Genomic DNA, 12,346 nt, shown 5'->3' with positions numbered 1-12,346 from the left:
TCATTAACCGTCGTGTTAAGGACATTTTTATAAAAGAAAACTAAAGCAGTAGACATAATGCAAATTTAGGAGAAAAAGTTCAGTAAAAACAGCAAAGTAATTTTAAAACGGCACATGAAGTAATACAATGATTTATGTACTTTTACTTCAAAGACAGTATCAGGGTGGGGCGAAACACAGATGCATCTTTCATTTTAAAGTTATACTATTCACTAATGGGCAAAAAAACTTAACTCCATTTTCCAGACAGAAGTCTAGGCAAACGAAAGCACTTTATTTTTACCACTCTAGAAATTTCAGAAAATTTTAGAACACAAAGCAAAATAACTGCTCACCTCAAAACAAACCTGGGGAGAAATTATGGTGCCAACTAGTCCACTTCTCACCTATGTACCTAAACTAAAAAGCTGCAAATCTAACAAAAAATTAAAACTTGCAAAAATGCATTACTGAAAATGAAGCATTTCAAGCACTTCTATAAAAAAACTACTACACAGGGTTTAAAACAAACCTTTGTAGTACTTTATCTTCCAGGTTTTAGAGTTTTCTGTAGCTTGTTTCCACTCCTCAAATTCTGGAATACTGTAGAAACATAACTCTTGATTGCCTTTGGTTGCCTTTGAACAAAAAATTGAAACTTAATCATTTAATTTCCCCGTATCCATATTGCTTATCCAAAAACAAAGTAAATTTGATAGTGTTCAAAAAAGGCAGAGGAAAATTTGTATTACTCACCATAAAAACAAAGTAGAGGGGTCCTCTAAAATGGGAGAAAATCTAAATAGAAGAGTCCTCTAAAATGGAAGAGCAGCCATGTAGTCCAACTAGCATACATCCACTCAGAACTTCGTATAAACAGTAATTGACAACTTCTGCTTTTTCCCTGGCAGAGAACAAACGGGGCTCATCTGTACCTACATTTCACTTCAGGCTTTGGCACTATGCGCACACTATGAAGGAATGGACTAGCATTAAGCACCATACTAAAGGAAAGTTGCACCTGAACCACCACACTTCAAAGTAAAAGGACAAGCCATCAAAAGGGGTGTTGTAGACTTGAAGGGCTCTGCGAACTCTCAGGCGCATCCAGGAATACCTCCATGGGGAGATTCTTGTACCCACCACACTACTCGCTCCATCTGCTGCATAAGATAATTAACCACATGAAGAATAAACTACAGAGTTAAAGGTAACAAGCTGAGTGGTCACCTTGTCTGAAACCCCAGCAGCTGTAGAACCTTAGAGAGCATCACCCAGCTCCTTCAGGAGATCCCTCTGATGTCTAGTGAAATGAATCATATAGTTCAGCGACCAGAGTCTAAAGGCTGCTGATAAGATATGCTTTCCGTATCTGTCCATCGTGCGAGATCTTTATTCGGTGGATGGACAGATGAGGAAGTCTGACGATTCCTTTTTGGTGCCTGCCGCCACCACCATAGCATCTATTGGGACACCTTTGGAAAAATATTTGTCAGAGGGAGCAGTAATGAACATGTTGGGCCTCCTCGAAAAGGTTCCACAGATTCTGTAGAGCGCTACGCCTTACGACTGACGTTGAGGAGCTGGTCGAAAGGCAGGATCACCCAACAGGTGGAGGGGAGAGACCTGAAAGCCTCCAGGTACACATTCATATTCAGATGGGTTTTCAGCCACCTCTGTTTAAGGATCTCTACGATATTCACAAACAAGACATGCTCAGTGGATGACTGTGGGTACTCTTCTGAATCATCTAGGTCCTTGACTCCTCAGGGGAGTCTAGAAGTTTAATCGTACAGGTCCTCTTCCGAGGGACCTCTTCATAGGGATACTCAGGAGAGGTTTTGGAAGAGACTTTCGCCCACTATGGTATCCTGGGACTTTGGGCCTCTAAACCAGGAGGGATGGTAGAGAGACAACTTTTGCGGGAAGAGAACTTGGATCACAGAATGGAGCAGACTCCAGTTTGGGAAGGCTCGACAGGAACATGGCCAGAGCCGGTGTCCATAGTCTCAACCTCCTGCTCCACGTCGTGGTCTGAAAGACTTCTGGAAGATGGAGAGGATGAAGCTGAGGATCTGGATGACAGCAGAAATGGTAAATGTAGTACTGACGAGACCGTTTCCAATATAGGGGACTGGCTCCAACTATGAACATCGATTCTGAAAAAATGAGTGGTGCCAAAGTGATTGTGGGCCCAAAAGCCTACGGGTCTTTGGCAGATTCTTTTGCCTGGTTCGCCAATTCAGATGCTGGCGCCTTAGAAGCTTTGTCTGACATTAAGAAGTTATGTGCTCACCATAACGTTCCATCTGAGTAGGTGGCTTCATTTGTATGCAACTTGTGGGTCTTGGATCAGATATCAGATCAGAGTCGGCAACTATTCATACAGCTATGGATCCGAGCTCCTAGATCCTCCCCTCACCCAAAATCCCCTGCCAACCCCAAATGACCTCAGATCAAGTTTGCCCTCCTATATACCTGAAAAGGTATTCCAACAAGAAAAGGCAGGAAAAACACCAACATCTAACTCTTCTGAAGGCCAGGGGGAAGGAAGGGGGATGGTTGCAGACAAATGAAGCCACCTACTCAGATGGAACGTTATGGTGAGTACATAACTTCTTAATCCGGAGTAGGGACTTCATTTGTCTGCAATCTGTGGGACAGAGTCCCTAGCTACCTGAATCTTGGGCGGCCATCATGGAAGGATGTTTCGGAGAACTGCGGAGCCAAAGGATGCTATCCCTCTGGAGATGACGTCCAGTTTGTAGTGGTTAATAAAGGTATGAGATTAGGCCCAAGTGGCTGCCGAGCAAATATCCAAGGGGACTCTAGATCTGAATGCAGTAGAAGTAGATATGGAGCGAGTGGAATGTGCACGAACCCTTTGAGGTGCAGGCCTCCCAGAAGTCTCATAAGCTAGAAGGACACATTGGGAAATCCAGTGCGATAAGGTGACCTTTGAAACGGCTTTACCTAAATTTAATTTGGCAAAGGAAATGAACAGCTGATCAGATTGTTTGTGACCAGCAGTCCTATGAATGTGGAAACGCAGCTGCCTGTGCACATCTAATGAATGCAGCTTGTATTCTCCTTTATTTTGATAATGAGGGAAAAAAACAGGAAGATTAATGGACTGATTGATATTGGTTTCTGAGGCCACCTTGGGTAGAAAGGACGGATTGGTCCTGAGGTACACACTATCCTGATGAAAAACCAAGTACGGGGGTTTTACGGAAAGAGCTTGAAGTTCCAAAACTCTTTTTGCAGAAGTGATGGCTACCAGGAATGCTGTTTTCCAAGACCGGTATTTAAGATCAGCCGAGGCAGCTGGTTCAAAGAGAGACGCAGTCAAGGCTTGAAGAACTAGCGCTAGGTCCCAAGGTGGTATGGCTTCTTTGATAGGGGGCCTGAGCAGAAAAGTACCCTTGAGGAAGGTTTTACATAATTTAGCTGACATCAAAGGACCTGTCTTGTGTCCTATGTGGTAATGGGAGATTACTGTCGAACAGCTAGCCCCTTGCTGAAAAAGTCCGGTAAGGAAGTCCAAAACTGACATTAGCGGAGCAGTGAAGGGGTCCAGATTATGGTTTTCCGCCCAGAAGGAGAAGTGCTTCCATTTACTGCGGTAAATCTTCCTCGTGGAAGGTTTATGCGCTGCCACCAAGATGGCTTTGACTGGTGAAAAGATACCGGGAGTCCTCATTAAGAGTGGAACTGGAGCAGCCAAGCTGTCAGCTTCAGGTTGTCCAGATTCGGGGTCGGTAAGCATGATGGGTGGGAGATCAGATCCGGGCTGGGATCCAGAATCCAGGGAGGATTCACCAAGCGAGAACACAGGCAAGGGAACCAAGTTTGTCGAGGCCAGAATGGGGCAATGAGGATCATTTTTGCTCCCCAAAACAGAGGCTTTCTGTAACATCTTTAGCATCAGGGATAGAGGAGGATAGGCATAAAGTAGACCGGGCGGCCAAGCATGCACTAGAGTGTCTCTCTGGGATTCCCCTGGTGGGGAAAGGATAGTGCGGCTAAGTTTGTCCGCCAGAATGTTGGACCGACCCAGAATGTATGTTGCAATCAGAAAGCGGTTGGTGGAGATCGCCCATTCCCACACTCATGGCTTCTCGGCAGAGTGGGTAAGACCTGGTTCCCCCCTGTTTGTTGATATACCAGACAACTGACATGTGCCCTCAGGACCAATTCCGCAGGTGGAGTTTCTGACTGGAGAATGGCCCGCACATGTCAACTCAGATTCTGTAGTCGTTCGAGTGAGGTAGGCTCGCAGACTTCTCTTATCTAATCTGGCCCCTATGAAGTCTATCACTTGTGTCGGAGCAAGGGTTGATTTGTCCGTATTGATCGTAAGGCCTAACGGGGGGCTAGGCAAAGAAAAGAGTCTCTGGCTGAGCAGAGTAGATGCCTTGTTGGGGCGGTCAGCAGTCAGTCGTCCAGGTACGGGAAGACCTGCATTCCCTGGAGTCTCAGGTGGGCCGCTATCACTGCTAAAACTTTGGTGAACACCCTGGGAGCTGTGGTGAGGCCAAAGGGAAGGACCCTGAACTGATGGTGGCTGGCTCCCAGCCAGGAGCGGAGAAACCACCTGGATCATCTGTCCATTTAAAATGTGGTAGTACGCATCCTTGAGGTCTATTGAGCACATCCAGTCGTTCTCCAAAAAGAGGGGGAGAATGGATTGAAGAGTGACCATTCGGAATTTTTCCTTAGGTCCTGAAAGGTTCAGGAAGGAAAGGTCTAGAATTTGTCTCAAGTCCCCCGTCTTTTTTGGCACCAGAAAGAACCTTGAGTAAAACCCTAATCCGAGCTGGTCTGGGGGGACGGGTTGGATGGCTCTTTCTAGCAGCTGGTGGATTTCTGCAGCTGCAGCCTCCCTCTGAGCGGGTGGTACATCAGGGAGGTTTCTGAGTCTGGGGACATGCTGCATTGGCATTTTGTAACCTCTGGATATGATACGAAGCACCCAGCGGTCAGATGTGATGGACTCCCATGCTGCCAGGTGCCTCGAGAAGCACCCCCCCCCCAACTGCCTCCAGAGTGGAGCAGTCGGGCAACCCTTAAGGGCTGTTGCATGGGCCGATCAGAGAAGGATTCTCTGGTCCCAAAATTTCTCTGAGCCCCTCTGCCTCTAGGGCGGCGTCCTCCCTGTCCTCTGCCACGGAAGGACTGGTTGTCCGGAGCAGGTTGTGAGTGTTGCGATTTCTGGAACCACATCTTCTGTCCCTTTTGGTTCTTGGAGAAGGACCTCTGGGGAGCAGAGAAGCGGACTCAGACGGCAGACAACGGCTTCCCGTCCTTCTCGCTCTGGACAAGTGTCTTGCGAACGGTCTTGCCAAACAAGGCAGAACCATCAAAGGGGGCATTCGCAAAGGTCGCCTTAAAGTGCTCTGCGAAGTCACAATGTCAGAGCCAGGCTTGGTGTCTCATAACTAGGCCCGCTCTGCTAGCTCTAGCGGCTCCCTCAGTAGCGTGGGACAACAGCCGCTTAGAGGTGTTGGAAATAGATCTAAGAGTGGCCATATGAGTGGAGTACAACTGCTTGTCCTCCACAGACATGAACTCAGGGGGGGCAGCGTATTCTTTAAGATCTCGCTGCATCCTGATGACATGTGCCATGCAGTTCAGGGACCTTACTGAGAAGGTCGCTGAACTAAATACCTGCTTCCCAAGGCGATCCATCGAGCGGGACTCCTTGCTCGGTGGATGGACTGAGGGGCTCTCCTGAGCTAGTTCCCTCTTAGTGGCTGCCGCCATCAACATGGCATCTACGGGGAGGGACCCTTGCTCCAGTGGGACCGGTCTTCGGGGGGGGGGGGGCTCATGATCCTATCCGGGCGTTTAGGAACTGGCTCCACAGTGTCCGGCTCCTTCCACGCTCTGGTGGTAATAAGGTCCACCAGGGGGTCGGCCGGAGGGGACACCCAAGAGGTAGACTGGCCTGCTTCAAGTGCCTCCAGGAACATGGACTCGGAGGAAGCCTTGGGGGGGGGCGGACCCTCCCCCCTGATCCTGAGCATTTCCATGAGGTCTCCAAAGGAGACCTCCTCAGGGGGTGACCTTGGGGAGCCTTCCCCTTCATCCAAGTCAGTGTCCTCTGTTAAGGACTCTGGGGAGTCCACGTGCCTCCTCTTACACGTGCTTGCGAGGAACTTCCTCGGGGATGCTGTCCGAGGAGGTCTCACAAGCAACATCCTGTTCCAATGGAACAACCTGGGACATCGAAGCAGGCTGTCCCTGTGGCCGGGTGATGGGAGCCTGACCCAGCAGAGAGGGAGTGCAGGGCGGAACAGAGAAGGGCCAAGGGTCCGGATGCTCTCGACAGAGCCCTCTCCACTGCATCGAAGGCTGAGGGGGAGCCGCTCTCCCTGGGTTCCGAAAATAGACTGAGCCAATGAAGGGATCGGAACTGGTGCCGAGACAGTCTGATCCGAGGGACCAGTGTGCTCCAACCTGGACAGAGCCGAAGGCACACTGAATCCCTCAGATCCGAAGCTCGCCCTATCTGCAGCTGGGCCTGGATGAACCTCCTCATCATCAGGTCCAAGTCCGCATCAGAGTTGGTAGATCTCGAAGAGGCCACCGAGGCAGGCCTGGAATGCCGCCTTGATGACCTCGACGGAGATAGTGTCTCCTCCTCCTCGGGTCCCGGAGGAAGCAAGGAGATCGGAGCCGAGGAGGAGGAGACCTGTAAGCCGTGGAGGGAGAAGCCCGCTTGGCTGGGGGGGCCCGAAGCGGAGGCCTCGGCAGTCCGCTTGTGGTGCTTCTCCCTCCGTTTCTCCCTCCTGGCCTCCCTGTCCTCTGGCACTTTAGTGGGAAGTTTGAATCCCGGCTGGGGGAAGGGAGGAAGGAGTGGCTACACCACAGGCTGAGGAGGTGCCACGGGAGGAGGAGAGGCCGGAGCCAAATCCGGGGGCAAAAGTCCAGACAGAATCGGCTTCGACCTCCGCTCTTTCAGTGCCCTAGGGTTGAACACTCCACAAATGGTACAGCCCGAGGACAGGTGTTCAACCCCAAGGCACCGAACACACAGAGTGTGGCCATCTGCCGGAGAGGGCTTATGGCCACACTCTGTGCATTTAGAAAAAAAAAAAGGCTTAGGGGCCTCTGCCATACCTAAACTAAGGCTACACAAACACACTAGGCCCCAAACGCAATCACACACAAGCGCACACTAACGACCAGCGAGGGGAGGGTAAAAAACAAAAAATTCAAGTTAAAAGGCTAAAGCAAACCAAGCACACACACTGATTAAACTAGGGGAAAAAAAGACTGAAAATTCACTTATCTATAAGAAATCGCCAGGAGCTCGCAATCCAGCTGACACACTTTAGAGCGGCAAACTACATCTGAGGTCATTTGGGGTTGGCAAGGGATTATGGGTGAGGGGAGGAGCTAGGAGCTCGGATCCATAGCTGTATGAATAAATTGCCGGCTCGGATCAGATATCTGATCAGAGACCCACAGGTTGCAGACAAATGAAATCCCTACTCCAGATTGGTGGTTTAGCGGAAAAAGAATTTATCTACTCACCATAACAACGTTCCATCTGAGTAGGTACTTCATTTGTCTGCAAACTGAGTATCGGATCCTAGCCGGCAGCTTTTCAAGCTACAAGATCTGAGCTCCTAGCTCCTCCCCTACCCATAATCCCCTGCTATGTGCTACATTACCTCAGATCGAACTTTTTGCCTCTTACACAACTAAAACCTTCGATAGAGGAAGCAACACCAGATAAACTGCCCTAAGGCAGAACAAGATCTCTTTGGTGATAGAAATCCCGAAAGGTTCGGGGGATGGCAGGGGGGGGGGGGTTGGTTGCAGACAAATGAAGTACCTACTCAGATGGAACGTTATGGTGAGTACATAACTTCTTAATCTGAAGTAGTTACTTCATTTGCTCTGCAACCTGTGGGACAGAGTCCCCAGCTACCTAGGGAGAAACCCTGGGCGGCCTATGGAAAGATATTCCGAAGCACTGTAGAGCCAAAGGAAGCCCTACCTCTCGATACCATATCCAATTTATGAGAAATAAACGTATGTGAAGAGGACCAGGTAGCTGCAGAGCAGATGTCATCCAAGGGGATCCTAGACCAGAAGGCTGCAGAGGTGGCCACAGCCCTCGTAGAGTGGGAGCAAATTCCCGTAGGAACCGGTTTGCCTGCAGGTAAGTACCCGTGGACTATGCATTGACAAATCCAATTTGCTATAGTCACTTTGAAAATGGCCTTACCCATGGCTGATTTAGCAAAAGACACGAACTGGTCCGATTTGCGAAAATCCTTAGTCCTGTGCAGGTAGAAACGCAGTTGTTTGTGCACATCCAATTTATGCAATGTGTATTCTCCTTTATTCTGAAAGTTTGGGAAGAACACGGGTAAGTTTGATTGATTGATATTTGACTCAGAAGCCACCTTAGGTAAGAACGACAGATTAGTCCTGAGGAACACACTATCCTTATGAAAAATGAGATAAGGATGCTTCATACATAAGGCTTGAAGCTCTGATACCCTTTTGGCTGAAGTAATGGCAACCAAAAAGGCTGTTTTCCAGGACAAGAACTTTAAAGCAACCGAAGCCGTGAGTTCAAAGGGTGGGCCTGTCAAGGCTTGTAAGACTAAGGCCAAATCCCATGGAGGAACCACCACTTTCACCGGAGGCTTCAAGAGGAAAACGCCCCGTAAGAAGGTTTTACATAATTTTGTAGAAGCCAAAGATCCTAGTCTCCCACATGGAAATGGGAGATGGCTGCCAATTGCACCTTAACTGTTGAGGCACTTGCTCCTTGTCTGAATATCAGAGACAGGAAGTCTAGAATAGAAGGAATAGGAACTGTAAATGGATCCAGGCCTCTATCTTTGGCCCAGACAGAGAAGCGTTTCCATTTACTGTAGTAAATCTTCCTAGTAGTCGGCCTATGTGCTGCGACTAGAATGGCCTTAACAGGAGATAAGATACCAGGAGTCCTAGCCATCAGTGGAACTGGAGCAACCAAGCCGCAAGCTTGAGATTCACCAGGTTCGGGGTTTGTAATCCCACTGGATGTGAAATCAGGTCTGGAATGGGATCCAGTATCCATGGCGGAGATACACTGCGAGACTGCAAGTACGGGAACCAGATCTGGCGAGGCCAGAATGGGGCTATGAGGATAACTCTGCTCCCAAACCGACGGGCTTTCTGTATGAACTTGGTTATGAGCGGAAGGGGTGGATAGGCATACAGTAGACCGGACGGCCAAGCATGGACTAGAGCGTCTCTGGGATTCTCCCCTTCGGGGGGAAGTACTGCAAAGTACTCGCTGCATTTTGTGTTTAAGGGAGAAGCAAAAAGATCGCAGCACGGCCAACCCCATTTGCGGAAGATCTGCTTCGCAACTGATGGATTGAGAGACCACTCTGAGTGAGAATCACTCTGCTCAGTTTATCCGCCAAAATGTTGGACAGACCCAGAATGTGCGTTGGCACCAGAAAGCGGTTGGTGGATATCGCTCATTCCCACACTCATAGCCTCCTGGCAAAGTGGGTAGGATCTGGTTCCTCCTTGCTTGTTTATGTACCAGACCACTTACATGTCTGTCTGGATTGCAATAGTCCCCAGAGGAAGAAGGTTGTGGAGAGCTTGCAACGCTAGAAACACCTCCCTCATTTCTAGGAAATTGATATGCAAAGCGGTCTCCAGGGGAGTCCACGCGCCTTGGACGGTTCTGCCCGAACAATGCCCCCCCACCCGAGGCGAGAAGCGACAGTGGTCAGCGTGGCTTGGGGGGAGGGACAACAAAAGGCCTCCCTTCCTTTAGCTCTGGGGTGTGGAGCCACCTAAGAAGGGAGTGCCTGCAAACTCTGCTTAGGGGAATTGGAGTACTCAACGGATGGAGTACCAGGGACCACTGAACTTGAAGGGTCCACTGCAGAATCCTCATTCGCAGACGCGCGTGAAGGGTGAGTGATCGCTGCTGCCATAGATCCTAGTGCCCTCAGAACTAATTCCGCCTTCGGGGCCGGGCTTTGAAGAAGAATTAGCACCTGACACGACAAGCTGTTTATCCTGTCCTCAGTTAGCATTGCTCGAGAAATGCGGGTATCTAGCTTGGCCCCTATGAACTCCTGGACCTGCACGGGGCAAAGAGGATTTCTGGAGGTTTACCGAGATGCCTAAGCTCTGGGCAAGGGTCAGAGCATAATCTCTTGCCAGGCAGAGCAGATGCCTGTTGGTGGCGGTAAGGAGCCAGTCGTCTAGGTACGGGAAGACCTGAATGCCCTGAAGTCTCAGGTGGGCTGCAACCACTGCCACGACCTTGGCCTGGGGGCTGAGGGGAGGCCGAACGAGAGAACCCGGAACTGGTAATGACTGGCTTCCAGCCGGAAGTGGAGAAACCTTCTGGATTGTCTGTCCATCAAGATGTGGTAGTACGCATCCTTGAGGTCTATCGAGCACATCCAGTCTTTCTGCCGCAGAAGGGGGAGAATAGATTGGAGGGTGACCATCCAGAAATAGAAGTTATGTTCTTACCATAACGTTCCATGTTAGTTGTCTTCTTCTCGCCTTCTTCTTGCTGGATGGGTTCGGAGCCGACCTCGGCTCCGACTCGGCCACTCTAAAAGCTCGAGAGTTGGTCCCACCGGCTCGAGGCTCCCCTTATATCCCACAATGCTAGGCGAGAGTTACCTCAGATCTCGTTTGTAAGCTAACCCCAGCTTATAATAGTTACAGAATAACTCTAAACAGAGTCCACCTCTAACAACAGGGAGAAAGAAGGGTGACCTACATCCTGATTCAGGAGATATGCAAGCAGCATATGTCTAAGAAATGATCTGGGGTAATGTAGCACATAGCAGGGGATTATGGGTAGGGGGAGGAGCTAGGATCTTATAGCTTGGAAAGCTGCCGGCTCGGATCCGAGATCAGATCCGATACCCACAGGTTGCAGAGCAAATTAAGTAACTACTTCAGATGAACTGTTTTCCTTAAACAGCCTTAGAAAAAGGAACTTTGAGAAGGCCCCCTCAGAAATGAGCTTTTATCTTTACTATAAAATCTACAGCTAAACCCATGACAAATAGCACAGGATTCCTGTAGGTGGACAGCAACAAAACAGTATACGTAGCTGGTAAGTCCACCTGTTAGACATTTTCTGCATATAGCAGTCAGCTTTTGAAGCCAGAAGGCTTTGCTTCTTTACTGTCCTTAGACATGACCATCTGTGTTTTAAGCTAGGACGAAAACAAAGTTATACCAAAGACACGAATTCAATTCACACTAAAGAACAAACTAAGCCTTTTCTTTTAAAAAACACACAACTGAGAGAGGACCAGAGGAGAAGTCCAACTTAAACGACTCAGAAGAGAGGAGAGAACGAGAAGGGGAAGCCCTCTAACTTAAATGGACTCCTTGTCAAACTATGATTAGAAATTACAAAAAATCCCCACAAACTCTGTAGTAAGAGTTTGGGTAGGAGAAAGGCCTAACGAAAGACGGCCAACACAAAAACACAGCAAATAGGACAAATTTGCCTTAACACATTCTTGAAACAGCAAGAGAAGAATTATGAATAAAACCAAGACACTTTTCTACTTTTATCTGGTGCCTATTAGGAAGCAACCCAATCTAGTTTAGCGGCAAACTATCTGGGAAATACTCCCTAGGCATAATGGGCTAGAGCATAGCCTAGAGCCAGTGGAAGCTCTCAAACTTTAGTAAAGGCAGAGTCAGAACTGATGCTCTGTTCCAAAACCAACCACCAAGAATGAAGGTGAGAGAGGACAAAGTACAGTTGTGTACACTTACCATAAATGTAGATGTTGGTGTATTCACTGTTGCAGTCATCACATTTGGGTTATCTGCCTGCAGGTACCCCTCAGCCAGCCTGAATACTAGTCTTTGGATTTCACAGTCAGATGCAGTCTCCTCTTCCAAGATGTCAGGTCGTCAGAGGTATAAAACATGCAGCAGACACCATTAGTCTTTTTTGCCCCAGATGCCAGGTGCCCCCACAATAAAAAGCAATTATATGGTATGGTACTCCCCCACCAAAAAGCAAATATATCAGAAAAAAATATATACCAAACAAGAAGGAAAGGTAGAGTCAAGAGACGTCAGGGGGCTGGAGGGAGGGTAACCAGGACTGCAACAGTGAATACACTCGAACATCTACATTTATAAGTGTACACAACTGTATTATGTTCATCGCGTTTCAATGTAGCAGTCATCACATTTGGATCGATTCCCAAAGCTAAGGAAGGGAGGTGGAAGTTAAAGAGCATTAGGGCCAGCTATTAAGCCCTGCAAGACTGCAGTGGCAAATCCAGCTCTGGATTTAGAAAATATAGGTATGTGGTAATGTTTGGTGAAAGCATGTACA

At 48.6% G+C, this 12,346-nt stretch overlaps 1 protein-coding gene across 2 annotated transcripts in view; it reads right to left on the bottom strand.

Annotated features, from left to right (window-relative positions):
- The window catches only part of LOC122787663 (DNA topoisomerase 2-alpha-like), a 1,447,528-nt gene that overhangs the window by 863,512 nt on the left and 571,670 nt on the right, over nucleotides 1-12,346 (bottom strand). For both annotated transcript variants that reach the window (XM_044054499.1, XM_044054498.1), the window contains exon 15: nucleotides 512-617. In XM_044054499.1, coding sequence (XP_043910434.1) covers nucleotides 512-617 — 106 coding nt within the window. The remainder of the gene's footprint in view (nucleotides 1-511; nucleotides 618-12,346) is intronic.

This window comes from Protopterus annectens, chromosome 13.part0 (assembly GCF_019279795.1).
Source record: "Protopterus annectens isolate FY-2018-M chromosome 13.part0, PAN1.0, whole genome shotgun sequence".
In the NCBI taxonomy this organism is placed as follows: Eukaryota; Metazoa; Chordata; order Ceratodontiformes; family Protopteridae; genus Protopterus; species Protopterus annectens.
Note: the sequence above shows the minus strand (reverse complement) of the source record. Positions and strands in the feature narration are given on the sequence as shown.